We start from the raw sequence: 27,422 nt of genomic DNA, 5'->3' as shown, positions 1-27,422 counted from the left end.
AGGTCTGACTCGTGCTGGAGGGCATCCCCTGGTGGCTGGAGCGAGAGTGAGCTGTGGTGTGGGTGGCATGGGGGCAGGAGCCCTGTCCACAGTTATTACCGGGATCCTGGCGACAGAAAGCAGCAGTGGGGACACCTCACTTGTGGGGGTAAGGTGTGGTGAGATTCGGGATCTGTTCTGAAGAGAAAGACAACTGGGGCCGGGCGCGGTGGCTCAAGCCTGTAGTCCCAGCACTTTGGGAGGCCGAGACGGGCGGATCACGAGGCCAGGAGATCGAGAGACGATCCCGGCTAACACGGTGAAACCCTGCTACTAAAAAATACAAAAAAAAAAAAAACTAGCCGGGCGAGGTGGCGGGCGCCTGTAGTCCCAGCTACTCGGGAGGCTGAGGCAGGAGAACGGCGTAAACCCGGGAGGCGGAGCTTGCAGTGAGCTGAGATCCGGCCACTGCACTCCAGCCTGGGTGACAGAGCAAGACTCCGTCTCAAAAAAAAAAAAGAGAAAGACAACTGGATTTGCTGGCACTCTGCATGTGGGTTCGATAGAAAGATGAGACAAGGGCCGGGCGCAGTGGCTTAAGCCTGTAATCCCAGCACTTTGGGAGGCCGAGACGGGCGGATCACGAGGTCAGGAGATCGAGACCATCCTGGCTAACACGGTGAAACCCTGTCTCTACTAAAAAAATACAAAAAAACTAGCCGGGCGAGGTGGCGGGCGCCTGTAGTCCCAGCTACTCGGGAGGCTGAGGCAGGAGAATGGCGTAAACCCGGGAGGCAGAGCTTGCAGTGAGCTGAGATCCGGCCACTGCACTCCAGCCTGGGCGACAGAGTGAGACTCCGTCTCAAAAAAAAAAAAAAGATGAGACAAGGATGGCACGGTGCCACTCTGTGCCTCAGTATCCCTGTCTGTACATCATGTGGAAAACACCAAGAACAGTTTGTGAGTTCAACAAATGTTAGCTGTCGTTACAGTAAAAATGCCCTTTCCTCAACACCAGAAGTCCTGTCTCCATGCCTGAATGGTTTTCTCTGTTTACTTCCTTACGGCTTTTGCCATGTTGGTTGGGAGGTGCTCAGTTGGGAGGTGCTAGGTGCTCTTTTGGGAGGTGCATGATGCTCAGTTGGAGGTGCTACGTGCTCGGTTGGAAGGTAATTGGCACTTGGTTGGGAGGTGCTTGACACTTGGTTGGAAGTTGTTGGTGTCCAGTTGAGAGGTGCTAGGTGCTTGGTTGGGAGGTATTAGATTGGGAGGTGCTTGGCACTTGGTTGGGAGGTACTTGGTGCTTGCTTGGGAAATGCTAGGCCCTTGGTTAGGAGCAGTCTTTCCCGTGCTCAGATTTGAGCTGACTTTGCCTGCATCATCTTTGGGAGCCAGCTGTCCCTGTTTGGCTCTGGCTTTTCTTAACCATTTGAAATGAAATGATGCATTTACTAAAGTGCTTGCCTCTAAATTCTCTTCCAGAAGCCCTCCCCAGGATCACACCTGTGGCTGTTCACTCCCACCCCTGCCCCTGGGGCAGAGTTGACCTTAGTGTTGATTCCTGGGCCTCTCCCCACACCCTCCCTTTGCTCCAGTCATTTGAATGAGAGAGTGAAAACAGTGGCGTGCCAGCTCCCACTCATCAGATCCAGTGATGCTGATGACACCAGCCATGGTCCTACCCTGAGGTGCTGACTGTCCCTTTAGGCTCCACGTCACTGGATGGGGAGAGGGAGAGGATTCCAGCCTGTCACAGCGCCCGTGGGCAGCAACCCCCACTCCGCTCACCAAATACTGACGTGAATAGCGGTCCGCAGGCAGAAGTGTGGGCACTGAGTCCCGGGGCAGGACCACTGTCCTGAGACTGGGGGTTTTGTCCTCTGTCCTGGCCACAGGCACCAGGTTGCAGGAGCATCTTGGCCTTCCTCCCGGCCCTGCTAGAGCCCCCGTCATCTCCTGTAGTGCTGTCCCTCAGCAGGGTCCTTCCTCAGAGGAGGTGGTTCCTGCCCCGGCCATCATCAGGAAGGGAGTCTCTGGGTCCGAGCGTCCACCTCAGTGTGCACGTGGCCAAAAGGATCAAGAGCCCTGCAACCAGGAGGGCCCATCCTGAGACTCGACTTGGTTGCAGTTTCAGCAACGCAGGTGGCCCTGCGCAGACGTCAAGGCAGGGTTGGGGGAAGGCACGTCCCTCCCAGTGCTAAGGTGCCCACATGGGTGGCAGAGTGGGCTCTGGGGATGACCCTCTGGCCCCTGAGGATCTGGGGCCAGAAAGACACTGGCTTAGCATGGGAGGAGGCCCCGGCCTGTACCAGCCTGACAAGGGGCCACAGTGACCCCCGGGTCTCAAATTAAAGCCAGGGTGAAACCCAACCCCCTCTTTAAAATGCAAAATGGCCCTTCCCTAAAATAACACACAACCACAACCGCAGCTGGCTCGGCACGAAGGCCATGCTGCAGCGCTTTTCTTCGGAAGTCGATTTTCCTCCGTGGAATTTGGCTGGGCTTGTGGTAGCATTTGAGACTCTGCAAGAGCATGTCCACGCCAACCAGTCTCTGGTCACCGACTGGCTCGCCAATTCCCCATTTAAGGAAACCAGCAGGCCTCTGTTATGAAACTCGGGGAAGGAATGTGAATTATGCTCCATGCGGAGGCCCCTGCTCCTGCACGTTTTCCAGCTTTTTCCATGGGCCACGGTGGGGCGTTTGGGGGAAGGCCTGTGTGGATCCCCTCCAACTCCAGACTGATGCCCCTGACACCTTCTTAGGACTGGGCTCTGTCTGGGCTCCTAGGGGTCGGGGACGGGCAGGTAAAGCAAGGCGTCTACCCCAGGCACGCGGGAGGCTTCGCTGGGCTGGCTGCCAGCACCTTGGAGTCCCAGGCTGCCAGGAAAAGTTCACCCACACCCGGGCTTTGCTGGCGAAGGGTGAGTCATATGATGGTCCGGCTCAGGCCCTCAGCAGACACCAAGTGTGTTCCCAGAGCTGCCGCTCAGTGCCTGTAACCTGGGACAGGCCAGCCTTTTAGGGACTCAGTTTTCTCATCTGTCTAATGGGAAGAGCAATTCCCAGCTTCCCTGTGTCGGCTGGGTTCTCACTAGATGCACAGGGGACAGCAGCTTGAGAGGGACTGTCTGGAGAGCTGTTCCATGTGATGCCCCTCTTATCCTGTCCCCATGGAGAGGGGCTTGGTGATGGCAGCTGGGCGCGGTCACCCTCTGCAGGGAGGATGGTACGTTTGGTTCGAGGCTCCTGTGCCCTCATTCTTATTGATCTTGTCACAAGAGCCCCTCTGGAAGGTGGAGATGGTGCTTGCTCGGGAATGACACTGCTCAGGGAAGCAAGGCCCCGTGGTGCACCTGAGGCTCCTGAGGCCGCAGAGTGCCATGGTGGGGGAGGAGGTGGCTGTGCGTCTGTCATTTGCCTTTTCTGCTGGATGGAGACCCCCAGAGGGCAAAGCAGGGCTTGTTCTCCCTGTGTCCCGGGGTCACTCATGCCCGGCTTGGCCGAGCTGGCTGTTTTAAATCAGTTGCTAAGGCCAAGAGGAATGGGGTTTGCCGCCCACCCCAGGAAGAAGGGAGCAAGGGAGTCAGCACCATTTTACATGGACCAAGAGTGGGAGGAGGCTCCTCAGAGGACATTCTGGGCACTGTCCCCTTTCTCTGCTGAGAAGGGTGGACAAAACACAATAGGTCTGCCAGCTCTTGTGTCCTGTGGCTCGTCCCAGCTGGCTGGGATGGGAACTGAGTCCTCCAAGCTGGTGTGGTTCCCCTCTGGTCTCCGCTGAGAGCCACTCCCAGCCTCTGGGCACATACCCTGTGGTCACCTCCAAACAGGGCACACTGGGCAGTGGTAGGGGTGGGAACTGCCATCCCAGACTTGGTGTAGGGCACATTGTCTCTGCTCACTTTGTCCTGGTTCATTGGCTAGAGATCAAGTAAGGGCGCCCTGAGGACGTGCTTGTTTCTCATGGATGGGTGATGCTTGTCTCTTGGGAACGTGGAGAAGCAAAGTCACATTGCCCATAGACCTACCCAGGAACAGCTGCAGCTGCAGGTTCAGGCTCCATGGGTTTTATTCTTTTATTCTTTTTTTTTTTTTTTTTTAAGGCAGAGTCTTACTCTGTCATCCAGGCTGGGGTGCAGTGGTGCAGTCGCAGCTCACTGCAGCCTAGACCTCCCAGGGCTCAAGGGATCCTCCCATGTCAGCCTCCCAAGTAGCTGGGATTATAAGTGTGTGCCACCATGCCCAGCTAATTTTTTTTAATTTTTATTTTTTGTAGAGACGGAATTTTGCCATGTTGCCCAGGGTGGCTCAAGTGACCCACCCACCTCAGCCTCCCAAAGTACTGGAATTACAGGTGCGAGCCACCATGCCTGGCCACGTTTACTTGTTTTTAAATAGACTTACTTTTTTCAAACAGTTGTAGGTTCACAGCAAAGTTGATGAGCAGCAGGTACTGAGGTCCTATATATCCCTGTCCTCACACCCACACAGTCTCCCCAACTGTCAGCATCCTATGCAGGGTGGTACATTTGTTACAACTGATGAAAGCCGGCTGACGCACCATCACCCAAAATCCATGTTTACACGAGGGTTCGCCCTTGGTTTGTACATTCTTGGTTTAGACAGATGAATAAGGACATGCACCCACCATTCCATGTCACACAAGATAGTTCCACTGCCCTGATTTTCTGTGCTCCACTCATTCATCCCTCTCCTCTCCAACTCCTGGCAACTACCTGATGCTTTACTCTCTCTGCGTATTTGCTTTTTCCAGAGTGTCATAGAGTTGGACTCATACAGACTGGCTCTTTCACCTACTAATATGCATTTAAGTTTCCTCCATGTCTTTTCATGGCTTGATAGATCATTTCTTTTCTTTCTTTCTTTTTTTTTTTTTTTTTTTTTTTGAGACGGAGTCTCGCTCTGTCGCCGAGGCTGCAGTGCAGTGGTGCGATCTCTGCTCACTGCAACCTTCCCCTCCCGGGTTCAGATGATTCTCCTGCCTCAGCCTCCTGAGTAGCTGGGACTACAGGCGCGTGCGACCACGCCTGGTTAATTTTTTGTATTTTTAGTAAAGACGAGGTTTTACTGTGTTAGCCAGGAAGGTCTTAATCTCCCAACCTCGTGATCCGCCTGCCTTGGCCTCTCAAAGTGCTGGGATTACAGGCGTGAGTCACCGCGCCCGGCCGATAGCTCTTTTCTTTTTAGCACTAAATAATCTTCCATCCTGCATGTTTTGAATTGCCTTTTAGAGATTCATTTACAGCATTTTCATGGTAGCAAAAAAATCAGAAATAACCCAAATTTATTTTAAAAAGTCACAGCATAGTACACTATGCAATCATCAAAAGAACAAGGAATCTTTCTATTTGCGAGAAGAGAAGGTGCCCAGAATTTACTGTTAACTGAGAACAAGTTGGAAATAGTATATTTTGATTGCCCAACTTAAGGCAGGAATACATGAAACCCTATCTGTTGGTTATTTCTGGTGGGTGAGATTTTAGGGCAAGTCACTGTCTATTGTTTCATGTCTGCATCTGTGTAGACAAAAACAAAAAAACAGATCTGTGTTAGCTGCTTCTCCTCTTGCCCTGCCCCCATCACAGGTACATGTACTGGACAGATTGGGGCGAGACGCCCCGGATCGAGCGGGCGGGGATGGACGGCAGCACCCGGAAGATCATTGTGGACTCGGACATTTACTGGCCCAATGGACTGACCATTGACCTAGAGGAGCAGAAGCTCTACTGGGCCGATGCCAAGCTCAGCTTCATCCACCGTGCCAATCTAGATGGCTCGTTCCGGTAGGTACCTGTGCAGTCCTGGGGCACCCCCTTCCCCTTTGTCCCCAGGGCTTTTGAATGGGTTTCTTCTTAACTCAGGCCTACAGACTCTTCTCTGAAACTCTGGGAACCTGAGACATGCAGGACTTCTCAGAACTTGGAACAGCGTCAGGGCCTGGGTGGCACTTGCCCCCAGCCCTTGAATATTTCTATAGCACGTGTGGCATGTTCATTCTAAGTAGGACAGAAAAGACCATCTGTAGGCCACACCTATGCACAGTTTTTAACTTTTTTTTAAACTTTGTTTTTTTGAGACAGAGTCTCACTCTTTCACCCAGGCTGGAGTGCAATGGCATAGTCTCAGCTCACTGCAGCCTCTACCCCCCAGGCTCAAGCTATCCTCCCACCTTGGCCTCCCGAGTAGCTGGGACTACAGGAGTGCGCCACCACACCTGGCAAATTTTTGTATTTGTGGTAGAGACGGTGTCTCACATGTTGCTCAGGCTGGTCTCCTAAGCTTAAGGGACCCTCCCTCTCAGCTCCCAGGGTGCTGGGATTACAGGCGTGAGCCACCGTGCTGGCTCATGCACCAAATGAGCATCAAAAGCTTTCCATCTTCAGAGCGTTTTGGATTTTGGAATTGTTGGGGAGGGCTTGTGGCCCAGCAGGGTTATGAACAGTAACCCTGTCACACGCACCACCCCCACCCTGGCCCCACCCCAGCTCAGGCATTTGAGGGCAGCAGCTGGAGCTGTCTTAGTTATTGCTGCATTCCTCAGTCTCACCAGGGGGCCATCCACATGGTCAGGGCTCAATAAAATGGGCCAAGAATGAGTAGGAAGGGTTTTCCCCTTGTTGGGTAATTGCTTTTAGAGCCTTCTGGTCAGTGTAGCTTCACAGCCCTGCACTTAATTACCTCTTAGACAAACATCCCGTGTGTGTACAGGTGAAAGGCAGTTTCTTCACTGACCAAGTACTGTCTGCTGCTGGCCCTGTGTGCCAGGTGTCAGCGATCCTCCTGGGACGGCAGATCCCATTCCTGCCCTAGTGGAGCTCCTGGCCCAGGCTGGGATGTGGCAGGTATCCATGCAGAGAGCAGTAGTGACTGCATGGGAGGACTCTGGCTGGATTTCTGCAAACACAGGCCAACACCCACATGAACAGACTTGAGGGCCTGGGCAGCTTTGCACCACGTTCGCCAGGCTTCGTGTGTTAGTTATCCATTGCTGTGTAACAAAACAGCCCACAACTTAACAGCCTGAAACAGCAAGCAGGTTTTTTATGGGGAGGGGGTCAGCAATGAGGAGTGGATTAGCTGGGTGGTTCTGGCTCAGGGTGTGACCGGAGAGTACACTCAAGCTCCTGACTGGGGCCTCAGTCATCTGAAGGTTCGAGTGAGGCCGGGACATCCACTTCCAAGCTCATTCTCAGGGCAAGAGGCCTCAATTTCTCCTGTTCCTCTTATGCTGAGCCACACATCTCTTTTGGGCTGGTTTGAAAATATCCTGTTGTCCCTGGAAGTGCAGACGGGTGGGTCTGGTTTGAGATTTGGAAATGTGGTTACCCTGTAGACTGTGGTTCTTGGGAGCTGAGTGATCTTACAGTTATGAAGGGTGGATGAGAGGATAGAAAGGCTGCAGCTGGGAGTGCCCTGGTCAAAGGATGGTAACAGTGAGGGTGATGGCAGTTGAAATATGCTAATGGTGGTGGCAGCAACAAACCCTTCCGTAGCACTTACTGTTTTCCAGGGACATTTATCAGCTCATTTAATGTTCACACCAACTCTATGAAATGTTTGCTATTATGTTTTATTTTTATTTATATTTTTATTGTTTTGAGGCAGGGTCTCGCTTTGTCTCCCTGGCTAGAGTGCATTGACACAATCATGGTTCACTGCAGCCTTGACCTCTTTTTTTATTCGTTTGTTTTTGTTGTTGTTGTTGTTTTTTCTTTTTGAGATGGAGCCTTGCTCTGTCCCCCAGGCTGGAGTGCAGTGGCACCATCTCAGCTCACTGCAACCTCCACCTCCCAGGTTCCAGCGATTCTCCTGCCTCAACCTCCCAAATAGCTGGGATTACAGGTGCCCACCACCACGTCCGGGAAATTTTTGTATTTTTTTAGTAGGGACGAGATTTCACCACGTTGGCCAGGCTGGTCTTGAACTCCTGATCACAAGTGATCGCCCACCTCAGCCTCCCAAAGTGCTGGGGTTACAGGTGTGAGCCACCACACCCAGACACAGCCTTGACTTCTTGGGCTCAAGTGGTCCTCCCACCTCAGCCTCCCAAGTAGCTGAGACCACAGGCATGTACCACCATGCCTGGCTAATTTTTTTGTTTTTTTTTTTTGTAGAGATGGGGTTTCACCATGTTGCCCCGGCTGGTCTCAAACTCCTGAGCTCAAGCCATGTTTCCACCTTGGCCTCTCAAAGCACTGGGTTTACAGTTGTGAGCCACTGTGCCCAGCCTGTGTTTGCTATTATGATCCCCTGTGCACAGAAAGGCATGTGAATTTGCCCAAAGCCACACAGCTAGTCCTAGCCAGGGTTGGAACGTAGAGTCTGTAGCCCCAGGGTCTGGTCCGTTCTTAGCCTCTCTCCTACCTGCCTCCCCGCGGGATTCTTCTGCCTCTGCAGCGGCCATCGCTCTTCATGATGCACCTGCGGCAATTCACGTGGAAGCATCGCATGTGGGGGGACGAGCTCTGGAGCCACACAGACCTGTGTAGGCCCCTTTATCTGTGACTGTGGCAAGGACTGAGGCTGACCTTCCCTCAGTGCTTCTGGCTGAGGCAGAGCGTGGTGCAGGGAGCAACCGGGAGTGATGGGCCTCTGGCTTCTCTCATTGAAAAATGTCAACATGGCTGGGCACAATGGCTCACACCTATAATCCCAGTGCTTTGGAAGGCTGAGGTGAGAGGATCATTTGAGCCCAGGGGTTCGAGACCAACCTGGCAACAAAGCGAGACCCCATCTACTAAAAATAAAAATTGGGCCGGGCATGGCGGCTCACGCTTGAAATCCCAACACTTTGAGAGGCTGAGGTGGGTGGATCACCTGAGGTCAGGAGTTTGAGACAAGCCTGGCCAACATGGTGAAACCTCATCTCTACTAAAAATACAAAAATTAGCTGGGCATGGTGGCGGGCACCTGTAATCCCAGCTACTTGGGAGGCTGAGGCAGGAGAACTGCTTGAACCCAGGAGACAAAGGTTGCAGTGAGCTGAGGTCATGCCATTGCACTCTAGTCTGGGTGACAAGAGCAAAACTCCATCTCAAAAACAAAAACAAAAACAGAAAAATTTAAATTAAAACAATTAAAATTAAGACCGGGCACGGTGGCTCACACCTGTAATCCCAGCACTTTGGGAAGCCGAGGTGGGTGGATCACGAGGTCAGGAGTTCCAGACCATCCTGGGTAACATGGTGAAACCCTGTCTCTACTAAAAATACAAAAAAATTACCCAGGCATGGTGGTGGGCGCCTGTAGTCCCAGCTACTCAGGAGGCTGAGGCAGGAGAATGGCATGAACCCGGGAGGCAGAGCTTGCAGTGAGCTGAGATTGTGCCACTGCACTCTGGCCTAGGTGACAGAGCGAGACTCCGTCTCAAAAAAAAAAAAAAAAAATTAAAATTAAAAAATTAGCTGGCTGTGGTGGTGGTCCAGCTACTCAGGAGGCTGAGGCAGGAGGATTGATTGAGCTTAGGAGATCGAGGCTGCAGTGAGCCATGATCACGCCACTGCACTCCAGCCTGGGTGACAGAGCAAGACCCTGTCTCAGAAAACAAACAAAAAAGGCGACATTGTAGAAAACAGTTTGGTGATTCCTTAGGATATAAACATTGATTTACGTATGACCCAGCAATTCCACTCCTAGCTGTATACTCTAAGAATCGGAAACAGGTATTCACACAAAATGTGAATGGACAGGAATGTGCACAACAGCCGAAGGTGGAAATGACACAACACAGATTGTGTTCTGTCTGTACACTGGAATACGGTTCACCCCTGAAACGGGATGAAGCCCTGACATGCTACAGCACGGATGAACCTTGAAAACATGGTGCTGAGTCAAAGAAGCTAGACATCAAAGGCTGCGTATTGTGATTCGGTTTATGTGAGATGTTTAGAATGTGTGTCGTTAAATCCATCAAAAGTGTTTGCCAGGGCTGAGGGCGGGGACTAGGGAGTGACTGCTGATGGGTTTGGGGTTTTCCTGTGGGGCAATTGAAGTGCTTCGGAACTAGATAGAAGTGGAGGCTGCACATCCTTGTGAACGTGCTAGGTAACACTAATTATTCATTTTCAAGTGGTAAATTTAGGCCAGGCGCAGTGGCTCTCACCTGTAATCCCAGCACTTTGAGAGGCCAAGGCGGGTGGATCGCCTGAGCTCAGGAGTTCAAGATAAGCAACATGGTGAAACCCTATCTCTACCAAAAAAATACCCCCAAAAAATGAGCTGGTCATGGTGGTGCACGCCTGTGATCCCAGCTACTCTGGAGGCTGAGGTGGGAGAATCGCTTGAACCTGGGAGGCAGAGGTTGCAGTGAGCTGAGATCACACCACTGCGCTCCAACCTGGGTGGCAGAGTGAGACCCCATCTCAAAAAAACAAAACAAAACAAAGAAGTAAATAAATAAAAATGTAAATGTTATGTCCTGTGAATTTTACTTCAATAATAATTTTCTTAAAAAACAGCATCAACAAAAATGAACAGAAGGCGGTGGATCTGCAGAGCCCATAGCTCCCATCTTCCTTGTGCTGCTTCATGAGTGTCACCCTCTCCTGGCAGCTGTGCTGAGGGCTGGGGACGTGGTGGGGACCCTCTGCCCCCAGGCGCACCCTCAGGGAGCCTGTCACTGGGCGAGGGTCATTAAGCAAATAAAACTACAACATTACTGACCATGTCACATTACGATCCTGTTCCCAGTGCCCATAATCTCATTACACCCGAGTCCTCATTTGCTAGGCACCGTAAGCACCTAGAAAAGAGTAGCTGTTTCTTGTGTTGATGCCAAGTTTAATTTACTCTGAAAGTATAAATTATGAGCATTGTAAGAAGGAGCGAGTGCACGTGGCCTGATTTGTATTCAGAAGTTAAAGCCTTGGGCAGAAGAGCTGTCCTTTCCACCAGGTGTGGCTTCCTCCTTTCTCCCCTGGGGGAGACTTTGCCACTTGACCTGGGGCACCCCCTGTGTCACTGTCACAGACTGGGTTTGGGACGTGCCCTGTGCACTCCGGGAGAAACGTACAATGGCACCAACTCCTGGGGCTCTTGACCTGGCCTCATTTGTCTGGTGGAAAGTAAATGAGAGGCCTGGTGCGGTGGCGTAGGCCTGTAATCCCTGCACTTTGAGAGGCTGAGGCGGGTGGATCACCTGAGGTCAGGAGTTCAAGACCAGCCTTGCCAACATAATGAAACCCTTTCTCTACTAAAAGTACAAAAATCAGCCAGTCGTGGTGGTGGGCATCTGTAATCCCAGCTACTCGGGAGGCTGAGGCAGGAGAATTGCTTGAACCTGGGAGGTGGAGGTTGCAGTGAGCTGAGATTGCATCACTGCACTCTAGCCTAGGCAACAGACCGAGACTCCGTCTCAAAAAAAAAAAAAAAAAAACGTAATTGGGTCAGCAGCAGTGACTGTCGGGGGACCCTCATGATGGCTCCCCTACCCCGCCTCCCTGACTGCAGGCAGAAGGTGGTGGAGGGCAGCCTGACACACCCCTTCGCCCTGACGCTCTCCGGGGACACTCTGTACTGGACGGACTGGCAGACCCGCTCCATCCATGCCTGCAACAAGCGCACTGGGGGGAAGAGGAAGGAGATCCTGAGCGCCCTCTACTCACCCATGGACATTCAGGTGCTGAGCCAGGAGCGGCAGCCTTTCTGTGAGTGCCGGCTGGGCCGCGGGGGCTGGGGCGTGGGGGGGTGGGGGCGTGGGGGGTGAGGTGTGGTGGGGTGGGAGCGTGGTGAGGTGGAGGTGGGGGCTTGGTGGGGGGTGAGGGCGGGGAGGTGTGAAGGCGTGGGGGGGGGCCGGGGCAGGAGGGTGGGGGGGTGGGAGAGTAAGTGGGGTGGGGGACAGGTGGCCCCTCCCTGCAGAAACCCATGCCCTGGGGGGCACCCTCTCTAAAGGGGTGCCTGCTGCAGTGAAGGGAGATGTGTGCAGAGTATGTGGCTGGCTCGGGGGCACGGGCCTGCAGAGGGCCCCTGTGCAGAGCTTGTGGGGGCTGTTTCAGGTTCAGCAGTGGCAAGGGGATTCCCAAGGAAGCTTGCCTTGTTTTCAAGGCCCAGAAGTTGTGTGTGTGTGTGTGTGTGTGTGTGTGTGTATGGATATTAAAAAATATATATATATATATGTATGTGTATTTTTTTTTTTTTTGAGACGGAGTCTCGCTCTGCCGCCCAGGCTGGAGTGCAGTAGTACTATCTTGGCTCACTGCAAGCTCCGCTTCCCGGGTTCACACCATTTTCCTGCCTCAGCCTCCTGAGTAGCTGGAACTATAGGCGCCCGCCACCGCGCCCGGCTAATTTTTTGTATTTTTAGTAGAGACGGGGTTTCACCGTGTTAGCCAGGATGGTCTCAATCTCCTGACCTCGTGATCCGCCCGCCTTGGCCTCCCAAAGTGCTGGGATTACAGGCGTGAGCCACCGCGCCCGGCCACGTGTATGTATTTTTAATAGAGATGAGATTTTGCCATGTTGCCCAGGCTTGTCTCAAACTCCTGGGCTCCAGTGGTCCTCACACCTTGACCTCCCAAAGTGCTGGGGTCACAGGTATGAGCCACCATGCTTGGCCATGCAAGTTGCATATTTATCAATGAATAACCTGCTCAGAATCAGCAGTTCTCAGCCTGGGGGCCACGCAGGGTTGTGACAGAGGTCCCTGATGGTGAAATTCACCAGCTTCTGTGACAGTGGGGCTGTGGCTCTGGGGACAGTGACCCACCCCCACAGGGACCAGGGATGGAGATTTCTGGTGAAGCCATTATGGAAGGTTTGGACTTTGAATTGAAAGGTGGGGCCTAGGGGTGGCAGCTGTTCCCAGAGCAGGACAGAGGAGGGTGGGGCTCTCTGGAGCTGTTTCCTGGTGAGAAAGTCATGGGCACAAAACCCTTCTACACTTGGGGCAGCATGAGGGAGGGAGAGGTTCATTTTGGTGAGTTTGTTGTTCCAGTTATATCCATATTATGGGGCTGATACACCCCAGCTTTCCCCTGGTTTGAATGAAGTGCTGGAAGCATTTATTGAGTTCCCTTCAATTGCTGTTGGTCATAGAGGGCTTGGGAGAGTGACAAGCTTGGCCATCCCAGCAAGAGGGACAGTGTTCCTGTGGAAGCTGCTGCGTCCACACATAGCACAAAGACAAGATGAGCCTTTTGCCCAGGAGCCCACTCTTTCTGGGGTTTCCGTCACTACCACACGGGCAGGTTCTGACCCCTGCCGTTGGAGTGTGGGGGGCACCCTTTGCAGAGGGGTGTCCTTTCAGGGCCCTGAGAAGCTAGGGAGGGTTTTCTAGTCATAGGAGCTTGTGGGAGGGAGCAGGTAGGGAGGATGCCACTCCACGGGCAGGTCACGTCTGGGTGTGAGGGTGGCCAGGAAGGTCACGGCTGGTTTTGGGGAAATTGCAGGCCGTCTGGCCGGGCTGAGGGCCCGATGTGGAGGGGGCCAGCGATGAGGCAGGAGGTGGAATGGTGCCCGCGGGGAGGTCCCTGATGCCACTTGAGGCTGGCATTTGGGCAGAGGGACACTGGGGGCTGTCATGGGGGACGAGGAGGCAGGATGAGACTCATTCAGAAACAAGTGGCGGTCTTCTTCTGGAACCTTCTCTCACTCTGTCCTGGTTTTCCCAGTCCACACTCGCTGTGAGGAGGACAATGGCGGCTGCTCCCACCTGTGCCTGCTGTCCCCAAGGGAGCCTTTCTACACATGTGCCTGTCCCACGGGTGTGCAGCTGCAGGACAACGGCAGGACGTGTAAGGCAGGTGAGCCGGCGGGACGGGACGGGACGGGGCGGGTGGGGCGAGGCGTGGCGGGAATGGGCTGCGGCCAGTTGTCCCAGAAGGAACCTTGGCAAACCCGTTCAAAATGATCCACTCGGCGGGTGTGGTGATTCAAATCTGTGGTCCCAGCTACTCGGGACTCTGAGTTGGGAGGATCGCTTGAGCCCAGGAGGTCAATCCTGTTTTATTTTTTTTTTGCCCCAGATATTTTCCCAGTTTTTCACTCTCCGCCTTGGTCCTCAGGCGCTTGGTGCTTCCTCGTACTGTGCTGCAGTGGGGCATGGCTCTTCTCCTCTGGGTCACTGGCTGAGGATCTTTCTTTCCAGGTGTCAGTTCGGGGCGGGCCCTTCGGGAAGTCACACAGGTTGAGGATGCAGCTTGCCTTCGGGGATGCTTCTGGGCCTGGGGTAGCCGGTCTGGCCTCTGGGACTGACCCTGGGGCCTGGCAAGCAACGGGGTAACGAGAGGTGTCAGGAAAGCGCCATCCCTGGTACCAGTCCTCCCCATTTCTGTAGCGTGATGGGGCCCAGCTTGCAGAAGGTGGTGGGGGACAGGGTCTGCTTCCTGTAACATTGTCCCACTCGGGAGGGCAAGGGGCTTCCAAGTGGGCTGGCTTCCACACTCAGGGAGAGTCCTAAGGGGCAGAGTCTCGGTGTGGGGCCCCCTAGAAGGACTCTCCTGGTATCCAGTGGGTGGAGAAATCTCCTTGCTCCCACTGCTGTCTGAGCACATGGGGGTCCTGACTCTAGGGACAGTTTCCTGGTCCCTCTGCCCTCCCCGGCCAGGGTCTGTACTTGTGTGCAGCGGCCGGAGTGTGTGTGTGGTTGCGGTGCCCGTGGCGCATGGGTCTTTTCTCTGCTCCCTGGCAGGGGTCCTGCTCTTGGTGAGGACTTTCCAGGTTGGTATTTGTCTTTCTCTTTCTGAGAGCAGAGCATCTTTAATGAAGACATGGCTGTTTCTTAAAAGGGTCTGTCCTCTGTGCCGGCTACTGCAGGGGATGGTTGGAGAGTCTCCCCCACCGAGCATCTTGTTTCCCAAGTGGGGAGAAGGAGAATTTGAGAAATGGGGACTTGGGCGGCCTAGTCCTCATGGCTCTGGACAGCACCGCAGTCATTCATCTGCTTGCTCATTCATTCATTCATCCATCCATTTGCTCGTTCAGCAGGCATTTGTCAAGCACTTGCCGTGTGCCAGCATTGCTCCGAGGCACTGGGGACCCCGTGGTGCAGACGGAATCCTGGGCCTCTGGTGCTCACACTCGGGGTTCTGGGGCTGGGTGGGTGGGGAGACGGCACAAGCGAGTCCACGAGGGAGTCGGTGCATTAGAAAGGGTGAGTGTCTTGGACACCCACTCCTCCATCACCTCTGGGGCCCTTCACTGTTTACCGTTTACCTCGGCCTCAAAGGCAATGTTGAGAGAGAAACTGGACCCAGGGAAGGAGTCCAGATGAGCTGCCTCGTGAGTGACCTGGCGACACCAGGAGTTTGGACCAAGCAGATTAAGGGTGGATTAAAGACCCTTGAGTGGGAGGAGGTTTGACCAGGTTGGATGAGCCCCTTGTTTACAGAGGAGGCTAGGGCAAGTCACTGGCCTGGGGTCACCCACAGCAGGTGGCATAGTAGGTTCAAGCAGGTGGGGTCTGGCTCCCAGAGGCATGAGTTTGCTACTGCTCCATACCTGGGCCCTGGTGGAGCAAGGCCCTGCTCTCCCTCACAGACTGCCCCAGGACCCTGCCTGCTCCCTGAAGGAGGGGGTGCCTCGGCTGCATAAGCCTCAGCAGAGAAGGATGCTTGGCCGACTGGCTGCCCGGGAACTTTGGCCTTCCCAGAGTTTGTTTTCTCTCCTTCCTGTCTGTCTGTTGGTGAGAAGAGGCTGAACTCAGTGCTGGAGCTGGACCCTGCGTTCTGCAGTGTTGGTCGAAGTCCTGGCGGAAAGGGAAAGAATGAGGACATATGGGCTCATGACGGCAGAGAGCGGCCACCACAGTCAGGGCCAGGGGACGGAGCGGAGAGAGAATCACCGGAATATGGCACAGGTTTAGAACAGGCAGCTCGGGCCAGGCGCAGTGGCTCACACCTGTAATCCCAACAATTTGGGAGTCCGAGGCAGGTGGGTCATTTGAGGTCAAGAGTTCAAGACCAGCCTGGCCAACATGGTGAAACCCCATCTCTACTAAAAATACAAAAATTAGCTAGGCAGTAGTGGCACAGGCCTGTGATCGCAGCTACTTGGGAGACTAAGGCAGGAGTGAACCCGGGAGGCGGAGCTTGCAGTGAGCCAAGATCACACCACTGCACTCCAGCCTGGGCGACAGAGTCTCAAAAAAAAACAAAAAAAAGGCAGCTCATCCTGTCCAATCTGGAAAAGGTGGAAGGTGGCACATATACATTCCCCAATATCCACAAATATTCCAGAAAATATCCGAGAAGAAAGCAGTTAATGAGTTGGGCCTGTTCCCCTGCCCCGAGGTGCACGTGTGGTGGGGGCTGTGTCAGGAAGCAAGCCGGCACACAAATGGACATAGTCAGGACAGACCTGGGTCAGGTATGGGACACAGCAGGGGCTGAGTTGGAGACTCCTATACTGGGGCCGTGGCCGCCTGAACCGGCAGGCCAGGAGTTTCTCCCTGGAGGCCTGAGATCTGAAGGACTAAAAGAGGGAAAGGCGAGAAGGAACAGCATGTGCGGCGGCTCTGAGGCAGGAGCGTGTTGGTGTCGGGACCGACTTCCCGGGCTGTGCGACCTATGTAGTCACATGAGGTGAGCTCTGTTGTTGACCTGAAATTCCTACCTTTTGAGTAAGGGGCTCTCTGCACTCCCATTTTGCAGCAGTCCCCACAGATTCTGTAACGGGCCCTGCGCTGTGTGTTTGCGAAGCTGAGGGGAGTTCTGGAGGTGGTCTCTTACTCTCTCGGTGTGTCTGTCTCCACATCTTATCTTCTGTTGCTTTTTTGTTCCCTGGCCCTTCCTGCATTTTTTTTGTATGTGACTGTGTGCCTGTGTGATTGAACCATAAGGCTTCCTGCTATTTATTTCACTTTATGCATTGCAGAAGCGTTTGTGATTGCAGGAGGTAAATATGTATCAAAGACATGAGTTTTAGTGCCTGAAGGATATCTTTTTTTTTTTTTTTTTTTTTTTTGAGACGGAGTCTTGTTTTGTCACCCAGGTTGGAGTGCAGTGGCTCACAGTAGCTTCCACCTCCCAGGTTCAAGTGATTCTCCTGCCTCAGCCTCCCAAGCAGCTGGGATTACAGGCGCCCACCACCATGCCTGGCTAATTTTTGTATGTTTAGTAGAGACAGGGTTTCACCACGTTGGCTAGGCTGGTCTCGAACTCCTAACCTCAGGTGATCTGCCTACCTTAGCCTCCCGAAGTTCTAGGATCACAGGCAGGAGCCGCTGTGCCTGGCCTATGCCTGAATTATATCTTGATTTTTTTTTTTTTTTTTGAGGCGGAGTCTCGCTCTGTCTCCCAGGCTGGAGTGCAGTGGTGCGATCTCGGCTCACTGCAAGCTCCGCCTCCTGGGTTCACTCCATTCTCTTGCCTCAGCCTCCTGAGTAGCTGGGACTACAGGCACCCGCCACCATGCCCGGCTAATTTTTTTTGTATTTTAGTAGAGCCGGGGTTTCACCATGTTAGCCAGGATGGTCTCGATCTCCTGACCTCGTGATCCACCCGCCTTGGCCTCCCAAAGTGCTGGGATTACAGGCGTGAGCCACCGCGCCTGGCCTGTCTGAATGATGTCTTATCAAGACATGTCTTTCAACCGTCCTCCTGCTATGGGGCATGTCTGTTCTCTTTGTGTTTTTGCCATTTCTGAGTCTCGCTGCTGTGGGTTGGGGGTGGGCAGGTGAGAGCTGGCTTGGGGTCTGGCCACTGGAGTTAGAGGGCGCAGGGCCTGGTGTGTGTTGCCACCATCGATTGGTGATGTCTGCCTAAATGCTGTGTTGCATCTGTTGGGAATATCTGCCCTGGAGAGCAATGGACATGTAGGAAGCAGGTGTGGTCACCATCTCTGCTCTCGGGGTGTCAAAGCAAGGCTGGGTGTGGACATTTGTCCAAGGAATGGGGAAGGACACAGCCCCCACAGCAAGCAGATTGTGCAGTCGTGCCTGTCAGGTGCCTTGCCCCAATAGTGGAAGGGTCATTCGAGGTCAGGAGTTCAAGACCAGTCTGGCCAACATGGTGGCCAACATGGTGAAACCCCGTCTCTACTAAAAATACAAAACTTAGCTGGGCGGCAGTGGTGCATCTGTAATCACAGCTTTGTGGGAGACTGAGGCAAGAGAACATGTTGCCCAGGGAGCTTTTGTTAAGGGTCCCTGTGTGGCTCCCTCATGCGTCAGAGTTCCAGGAACTCTGATGGGCCCTGATAAAACCCCAGACTCATGGCTCAGGGAAGTTGCACAGCTGGACAAGCTTGGAGACCCCCAAATAACTTGCCCAGGCTACCCTGGCTTGCAAAGGGCCACTGCTCATCAAGGGGTGGACGGTGCCATGCCGGATGCCTGGCATGCAGTGGGTGCCCAGTGTCCAGCTGCCTTGTCCACTGTCCATGCCCTTATCACCGTCATGTTGTCACCATGACCAGCGTCTTAGGTGCTGTGGCTGGTGCCAGGCCCGTGAGAGCTGGGGCAGGTTCGCTCAGGGTCCAGGTTTGCCTGCATCGTCCCAGAATCCTCTCACACCCGGGGGAGTGGGCTGTCATTGGGAGCTGGTAAAGGGGTGTTGCTTTCTTTCCCAACCAGAAGAGGCAGGGGCCATAGACTTAGGTGGAGCCCCTGGCTCTTTGCTGGCTCCCAGGATTCTGACAGCTGGGCCTTCTGAGCCCTGGGGACTGGCTGCCCGTGGCTGAGCCCTTCAAGGGCATTGCACTCCTTCTGCGAATGTCACATCCTGTCTCCGTGTCCAGACCCAGAGCAGCCCTGGGGAGTCCTCAGGGCTCATTTTCCAGCAAGGGGTGGGTGGGGTGGGTTGGGACAGGCCCTGTGGTGATTAGAGGAGGCTGCCTGCGCTCACAGTGGGTGGTTGGGTTACCCAGAGGAGGAGGCCCCTGCAGGCTGGCAGGGGGCCTGTTGGCTCTGGCCCCAGCCCTGGGCTCTGTGGCGTGGAGCTGACACCACAGACACCTGTGGGGCTGGACCGCTGGATTAGCAGAAAGCCCTGTGCTTCCTGTTGGAAGCTTTCCCATTCCAGAGCCATCAGGGCTGCGAGGGCTGAGCACGCAGCTCCACGTTCCCTGGAGACTCAGCCGTCAGGGGGCACCTTTCTCTGGTCTTGTGGGAACTGTTTTTGCCCCCAGCCGTGAGAGGCACTTTTACACATAACTCAGTTGGAGTGTGAGTGGCATGCAGGAGAAAACCATTTTGTGTCATTTAGACGCCCTGCTTGGGTGGGACTCTGGGCTGGGAACATCCACATGCAGCCAGTGCAGGGACTGTTTTACTCTGAGCCTGAATCTTGCTGCCTTGGTTCCAGATGCTGTGTATAGGGTGTTCTGTCAAAGGGAGAAAAAAGCTCCTCGATGACACAGAAAGATGCAACCGGGAGTCTGGTTTTGCATGAGGATGTGAGCGTTTCAGTTCACTGTTTTTGTAAGCACGGTTCCCTGACCTCAGGGCTGCCTGGAGATGGGCCCCACCCGCTTCCCGTTAATTAACTGGCTGGTGCTGGGTGTGGATTCTGGCTTCTCCGTCTCCCTGCCCTGGATCCTTTTGAAGCTGAAGTGTTCCAGGGGCAGCTGGTGTGGAAAAGGGGAGATAGAGTTTTCTAGAGGTTTTAGAGTTGAGAAGAAACCTAAACTCTTCTCAGAAGCGTTTCAGGGGTTTGTCACCAAGGTGGCTCTCTGCAAATTTGAGATGGTTTTAGAAGATCTTTCCGTATTTCTTAATCCAGAGGGAGATGGGGATGGGTGAGAAACGGCTTTGTCCTTAAGGAAGTCATGTTCTGGTTGGAGGACAGGCACAGCCTGGCATTGAAGTTGGTGAGTCAGAGACGGACCTGTGAGCGGGGCCAGAATGGGGCATGGGCTTCAGACTTCACAAAGCAGACCACGCACGTGGCATCCTGGGGCTTTAGTATCCAAATGTCCTGTCCTCCGGGTTTTATTCCTTGCCATAAAATATCTCATTAAAGGAAAGTGTTTTGTTAAAAGACCACAGTCCTGTCACCTGAGTACAGTCGCTGTTCTCCTTTCCTCTGTGGCTTTCCAGGCTGCAGGCACCTGTTGGTGTTGTGGCTGTGCACCCGGCAGGCATGAATTAGCTGTGCAGCGTGGCTGCTGACGGGACACCTCGCCTCGACCGAAAACCACCTGGAGATAGCAGCTGCTCACCCGGGGCAACGTGAAGAAAACGTGAAATTCTGTTGCTTGTTGCAGCTGACGGCACGGCTCTGAGGTCCCAGTGGGCAGAGGCCTCATGCAGGGCACCTCGCCAGCCAGGACGTCAGAGCTGGCCGGAAGGAGCGGTGCCTGTGGAGGGCTGCCAGTGCCCAGGGAGCCTTCCGAAGTGTCACGTTGAGCAATGAAATTCAGAGTCGGGCAGAGGAGGCCCTGGGGTCACACGGGGATCTCCTCCTGGCTATAGGTTGGTGAGGTCCAGTGTCCGGGGGTGAAGGATAGAGGCCCCGTGGTGAGGGCTCCAGAGCTGGCCCTGGGCTAGCGGAAATGCGAGTAATGAAGGAGGCTGTGCTGGTGGGCCTTGTGCCTCTTCCGGAGGGAGGCATTGGGAGTGATGTTTAGGCCGAGAGGAGTCAGGATGGAGGACATGACTTGGTTTGTAGTTGGGAGCCGGCCAAGGACTGGGTTGAGGAAATGCAGTGTCAGGCAGACCCGGGACTGTGGTGGCGAGGAGGTGCGGCCTCAGGCAGACCCGGGACCGTGGTGGCGAGGAGGTGTGGTGTCAGGCAAACCCGGGACTGTGGTGGGGAGGAATTGCAGTGTCAGGCAGACCCAGGACTGTGGTGGCGAGGAGGTGCGGTGTCAGGCAGACCCAGGACCGTGGTGGTGGAGGTGTGGTGTCAGGCAGACCCGGGACCGTGGTGGCGAGGAGGTGCGGCCTCAGGCAGACCCGGGACTGTGGTGGGGAGGAATTGCAGTGTCAGGCAGACCCAGGACTGTGGTGGCGAGGAGGTGCGGTGTCAGGCAGACCCGGGACTGTGGTGGCGAGGAGGTGCGGTGTCAGGCAGACCCGGGACTGTGGTGGCGAGGAGGTGCGGTGTCAGGCACACCCGGGACTGTGGTGGCGAGGAGGTGCGGCCTCAGGCAGACCCGGGACTGTGGCGGCGAGGAGGTGCGGTGTCAGGCACACCCGGGACTGTGGTGGCGAGGAGGTGCGGTGTCAGGCAGACCCGGGACTGTGGTGGCGAGGAGGTGCGGTGTCAGGCACACCCGGGACTGTGGTGGCGAGGAGGTGCGGTGTCAGGCACACCCGGGACTGTGGTGGTGAGGAGGTGCGGTGTCAGGCAGACCCGGGACTTGGAGCACCTAGTTCCACTTGCGGGCCAGCTTTCTATTTTTTGTCATCGTATTGGGACCTTAGGAAGGTGACAGCCTCTCTGAGCTTCAGTTTCTCCATTGGTAGAAAGGGGGTGATTATACTCCCCCATCCATGGGGTTTGGAGGAAGGCTGTGTGGGTCGTGCTGAGCAGCGCAATGATGCAGGCCGTCTGGGTCAGTGCCGAGGGAGCGAGTCCTCCTTCGGAGGTTGTAATCAGAAGTCGCCTCCAAGGCTGGGTGCTGCCAGGGGAGCTGAGGAGGGGTGAAGGGGCAATGGGGAGAACGGCTTACACGGCTGGCAGGCAACCTGGGGAGGACAGAGTGGGGTGTGCTGGGCGCTCCAGGCATGTGGCTCCCTTTCCTGTGGGGCGAAGGCCAGCATGGGGGCAGGGCCTGGCCGTGTCAGAAACACTCAGACTCTTATGACACATCCAGAGTCCCCGGCCCCACCCCAAACCACCCAGCCCACGAGAAGGAACGGGGTGGTCAGGTGGGGCCAGATCTGCGAGTTCCCCAGGGAGGGCCGTGTGTGGCAGGTTGTGGGGGGCAGCGCTGGCACGGCCGGAAACATCTCGGGGTTTGAAGCCAGAGCCTCAGGTGAGACTCGAGGGTCCCCAGGACTCCCTCCAGGGTGTCTGACCATTTATCTTTCATGGAGTTACAGGCAAAGACATTTCTGTGATGTCTTGAATTCTGCTTTTTCCTGATTTTGAGTAAATGAAAGCCACCCGGGTGGGGGGAGTCGGGTGCCTTCCCCAAGGAAGGGGCTGAGAGGGTGGTCACGCCGGGACCCCAAGGGACGGGGAGCAGCGTTCCCAGGGGCACACAGGCAGCCTCCAAGAGGTGAGGATGCGTGGGGGGGGGGGGGGGTCCCTGCACTGCTGTGTGCCTTCAGGGCAGCACTGTTTGCGTGGCTCTGAGCTGCAGGGTGACCGCCGGCCCTGGGCTGTCTGTGTCCTGGCTCCCTCGCCCCTCCTGAAGTGACCCCCATGAGACAGGGCAGGTATGTCCTGCGAGCAGCCCTCTGCCACCCAGCGTGGCTGGGGCTCTGTGGGACCACGGCGGCTGTGATTCTGCTCTCTGCAGCTCAGAGTTACTCTCCTCCCTGGCAGTGGAGTTCAGAGCCTGGGCCTCCCGGCCTCCCCACCCCCTCCACACAGCCCCGGGACCGAGGCAGCAGCTGGCTTCGGTTTCTGCCATGTTTTTCCAATTATGTGGAATGAGCTAAAAACAGCAGGAGTGGGGCCTTATTTGGGAGTTGCCACCACCGTCCTTGGAAGCTGCTGTCCCTCACGGCCACCCCTCTAGCCCCATCCTCTGTGGAACGTGCCCCTGTTGCTTTGAATTTCGTCGCCCGCACATGCCTTCTGCTTGGGGGCCTTTGGGCAGTGGGCTTAGCGGCGTGCGCCCTGCCACTCGGGCCACACATGCCCAGGCCGGCGGCTCTCGGGGCCGTGTCCAGAGGGTGGCCAGGCAGGGCTCCCGGCAGCGCCCAGATGAGGCTGGGGTGCGGCTTGGGGATTTGCGGGCCGCCGGCCACAGCTCACCCAGACAGAGTTTTAACAGATGTTCGTCTGTCAGAGACAGGAAACAAAAAGAAGTCGGGGATGGAGTGGGGGCGGCGGGAGGAACAGAGGGGGCCACTGTGGAGTCTGACAGGCAGACTGACAGCTGGAGCCGACGGCAAAGCCCCTCACGTCCATCCGTCTGTCCGGGCGGATTAGCCCAGGGAGCAGGGCCCGCTCAGCTCGGGGCCGAATAACGGGCGTTTGTTCCCAGAGTCTGGCTGTCCTGTCACTTATCAGGGAAGTAGGTCAAAGGGAAAAAAGAAAGGAGGTCCTGAGGGGCCGAGTCTGCCGCTGCCGGGCAGTGATTGGCGTTGACTTTGCAAACAGAAGGCAGCTGCTGTTCTCAGCCATGGACCGTGAATTTTTAATAGCAAGAAAATCAGCTCGCACGGTTCAGGAAGTTGTGGAAGAAGCCTGAGTGCTAACTTTATTTTTTTAATTGAGGTATAACTTGCAGGCAATAAAACGCACACATTTTAACGTGTACATTTGGATTAACTTTGACAGCTGCGTATGTCTGCATGACTGCTACCCGGTCCAGACGAGAACATTTCCGCCACTGGGAAAGCTCCCGGTGCCCCTTTGCTGTCCTCAACCCCCGCCCCCTCCACCACTCTCCTGACTTCTATCACTGTGGATTAGCGTTGCCTGTTCCAGAACTAAATGGAAATAGAACCATGCAGCTGTGCTCTTCTGCTTTTTGGCCTGAATACTCACTTTCAGGGCTGATGCAAGAGGAGAGGGGCGCACCGTATTCCTAGAGAACGCTGTCACTGTGGGGCGGGGGCACAGGTGAATGGCACCTCTTGGGTGGGTGAACTCTGTGGGCGCCCTTTCCACAGGCTCAGAGTTAGATTGTGGTCACTCCGGCCACTGGTTTTGTACCCTGCAGCCTCTTCCGTGTCCCCCTTGTGACTGCAGCATAAGCCCAGCTCTGTGCTGACCCCAGACCACCTCCGCAGCTCCAGCAGCTTCCCTTTATCTTCAGAGGCGAGTTTTGTGCTTGCAGGGTGCAGGCCCTGGTGGGACCCCCATGTTGCACAGACAAAGCCCCTGTGTGGCTGTGGGCACTCCTTGCCCTTTCTGCATTTGGTGATGACTCCTTGTTTGGTTTCACTGACCGTGCCCTGTGCCTCTGCTCTCCCTGCCTAGTTCCGTGTGCCCTGAGGTCAGTGATAGAAGACACAGCCCCGGGCCCCAGGTATGCTGAGCTGACACCTTGGCCGCCACTCACCTGCAGAGAGACACTAGAAGTCTCTGACTCCCTTCCTGGCCCCCACTCTGTTTTTCTACGTTTTACTGCGTATTGCAATGGAAATGCACGGTTTGCCTCTCCCTGCGCACATCCGAGTGTGGACCTCCCTGCCCCTGCTTGTGCTGTGCCCGCCACCCGGAGCACCCTTCCCCTGCCCCCTGCCACAGCACCCCTCCATCCAGACCCCGCTCCTGCACATGGCTCCTCTGCCCACGCCCAGCCCTCTGAGAGTGTGGCAGGTGCACTCCCTAGAGCAGAGCTGGCTTCTTCCTCTTCCTGTGTCCCACGAGACCAACACCAGGACCCAGGAAACAGGCTGGAAGAGTTCAGTAACACCTTCAAGAGTGTTTGAGGTTCTTTGGTCTTTAGTGGAGCTGGCAATGACTTTCTCGACTTTGTCAAGAGAAGCCCCCCGTCTCCAATGGGGGCCAACTCTGGGGACGTGATCGAATGGAAATCAGAACGTCTGAGTTCCAGCCTCAGCCCTCTGCTGTGTGGCTGTGAAATGCAGGCCCCGTGTGCCTTGCTGAACTGGGAGTGTCGAAAGGACGGTGTCTGGGAAAGGATTTATAAATTGTAGAGCGCCCTGCACTTGTGTTAGATGGGGCCGCGTGGACTACTGATAGTCAGCTGTCTTCCATCACTCGGGGCAGTGGTATTGTCACATGGTTCCGTTCTAATCCGTTATTTTGGCCACTACCACTGAGGCGGAGTGGGTGACGGAAGTAATGTTTCTTGGGGACTAGTGCAGCTGTCATGGTCCTGAGTTCTATACCTGGGCACGCCTCCTGTGTGAGGGGTCATTCGTGGCCGGCCCTGCTTCTTTTTTTTTTTTTTTTTTTTGAGATAGAGTCTTACTCTGTCACCCAGGCTGGGGTGCAGCGGCGTGATCTCGGCTCACTGCAACCTCTGCCTCCTGAGCTCAAGCGATTCTCCTGCCTTAGCGTCCTGAGTAGCTGGGACTATAGGTGTGTGCCATCACGCCCGGCTAATTTTTTCTATTTTTAGTACAGACAGGGTTTCACCGTATTAGCCAGGATGGTCTCGATCTCCTGACCATCTCGTGATCCACCCACCTTGGCCTCCCAAAGTGCTGGGATTACAGGCGTGAGTCACCATGCCTGGCCAGCCCTACTTCTTAAATGGGCCTGAGGCACACAGTGCTGAGAGCTCGCTGAGGTCTATGGAGGAAGGGCACAGATGGGATCTGGGCTTGGGCATCCTGGCCGGTCCCCAAGGCCGCCTCCACAGAGTTTCCAGGTACAGTGGGGTGGCCTTGCAGAGGGGCGCAGCTGTGCTTCAGGCCGGAGCCAGTTGCAGGGGCCACAGACAGGGTGTCATTGGCAGTACAAGTGACCCCTGCTGTTCATTGAACACCTACTGTGTGCCTGGGTTCAGAAAGGCACCCTGTGCTGGCTTTTAAAGAGTAGAGCCGCCTGCCTAAAGGGGGGAATGTGGCTTTCTTTTTCATTTAAGTCACCAACTGTTTTATACATCCACGCCCCTAAATTCTTCAGTTTTAGGCAAAGATGAGAGGGCTGCCCAGGCTTCATTTGCCCAACGATGCCACATTTCGCTTGTGAGGCTGTGTTCCCTCACCAGGGTGCCCAGCAAGGGGCTGCAAGTGTTTAATAACACAGGGAGGGCTGGCGTGGTCACTCACGCCTGTAATCCCAGCACTTTGGGAGGCTGAGGTGGGTGGATCACCTGAGGTCAGGAGTTCGAGACCAGCCTGGCCGACATGGTGAAATCCCGTCCCTACTAAAAATACAAAAATTAGCTGGGTGTGGTAGCAGGCGCTTGTAGTCCCAACTACTCAGGAGGCTGAGGCAGGAGAATTGTTTGAATCTGAGAGGCCGAGGTTGCAGTGAGCCAAGATCACACCACTGTACTCCAGCCTGGGCGGCAGAGCAAGACTCTCTCTCAAAAACCACCACCACCACCCACAAGGAGGGTCTGTGTCCTGGAGCCTGGCCTCGGGCATATCCCACTTCGCTGGGGCCTGGCCTCGGGCATATCCCACCTCGCTGGGGCCTGGCCTCGGGCATGTCCCACCTCGCTGGGGCCCATTTCCCCTTGAGTCTGACATGTGCGAAGCAGATCACGTTGCTCACTCAGGGTCATTCAGTGACAAGATGGGGCTGGGAGCCAGAGTCAGGTCTGTCTGCGGAGGGAGCAGACACACAGCCCGTCGGATGGCACTGCCTGCCTGGGAGTGGCCACGCAGCTGTGGGCCTGAGGTTGTGGTGGGGCGTGGAGGCAGAGGCAGGCAGTGGGGGGCCACAGGAGGTGCTGGCTGGCACCAGGGGATGGGGAGGAGGGGACCCGCCTGCAGGCCCCTTCCCAAGGCCATCTCTGACTTGGTGCTCTGGCTGCCCCGACCCCAGGCAGAGCAGCGACTTCCCTGTTTTACAGCTGAGCAGATGGAGCCCCTGACTGCAGGCCAGGGTGTCTGCCGGCTGCTCCTGGTGGGCCACAGCCTCTCCGCGCTCGCTGGAAGACCCCAGGCACCGTGCAGGTGACAGCAGCCGGCCTCAGGTTCCAGCAGAGCCAGCATCGGGCCCAGCCACTTCCCTTGTGCTCTGTCAAAAGTGACCCTGTGGTCACTTGGCGCAGGTTCCCGGGTCAAGGTGCTGGGCTGTGGTCGCAGCATTTGCCCCACCCCTTACCCCTGGGGGCAGCGGAGAAACTTAATCAATTGCTAAAAAACAAAAATAATCTGGCCTCCTGCCAGCTGGAAAGCCACTGCGGCCAGGCTGTTTATGGCCTTGGGATCTGCAGAGTGGACAGTGGCCTGCACTGTGACCCTGTTCACCCCACGTGCCCCAGGCCTGGGAGATGGCTAAAGCCCTCTGCCTCCCATAAGGGCCCCTGAGAAGGAGGCCCTGGAGCTGGGAGCAGAGCTGGGGTTGGGCATCCGGGCAGCAGAGGCTGATTCTCAGCTTTCCCCGGATCTCAGTTTTCTGCCGCCTGTGTGAGAAGAAGCTGGGAGAACAGAGCCGTCCTGGGGTGGTGCCGGCTGTGGCGGCAGGCCTGCGGTGGGAGCCTCCAGGGGGCACTGGACCTTTCCTGGGTGGCCTGTGGCCTGGGAGCTGCACTTGGTTTGGTGCAGGAAGGTTGTGTCATCCACTCTGTCTGCAGGGATGGCTGGGGCCCTGCGGCTGGGTGATGAGGTGGGATGGAGGTGTCCGGGGCTGCCCTGCCTCCTTTTGCCAAAATAACAAAAATTATCTTGTTTGTTGTGAAAAAAAACTATTTTCCCACATTGGGGCGTGGAGGGTATTAACTGTGATGACCTTCTGAGTTCCTGCACACTGGGGACCTGTTGGCAGGGTCTC

The 27,422-nt window shown here is 55.4% G+C and overlaps 1 protein-coding gene across 2 annotated transcripts in view; it reads left to right on the top strand.

The window, feature by feature from the left end:
- LRP5 (LDL receptor related protein 5) overlaps nucleotides 1–27,422 on the top strand; it is a 140,714-nt gene that overhangs the window by 40,951 nt on the left and 72,341 nt on the right. For both annotated transcript variants that reach the window (XM_050758106.1, XM_050758105.1), the window contains exons 3-5: nucleotides 5,589–5,786; nucleotides 11,452–11,648; nucleotides 13,611–13,742. In XM_050758106.1, coding sequence (XP_050614063.1) covers nucleotides 5,589–5,786; nucleotides 11,452–11,648; nucleotides 13,611–13,742 — 527 coding nt within the window. The remainder of the gene's footprint in view (nucleotides 1–5,588; nucleotides 5,787–11,451; nucleotides 11,649–13,610; nucleotides 13,743–27,422) is intronic.

This window comes from Macaca thibetana, chromosome 14 (genome assembly GCF_024542745.1).
Source record: "Macaca thibetana thibetana isolate TM-01 chromosome 14, ASM2454274v1, whole genome shotgun sequence".
NCBI classification, from domain to species: domain Eukaryota; kingdom Metazoa; phylum Chordata; class Mammalia; order Primates; family Cercopithecidae; genus Macaca; species Macaca thibetana.
Note: the sequence above shows the minus strand (reverse complement) of the source record. Positions and strands in the feature narration are given on the sequence as shown.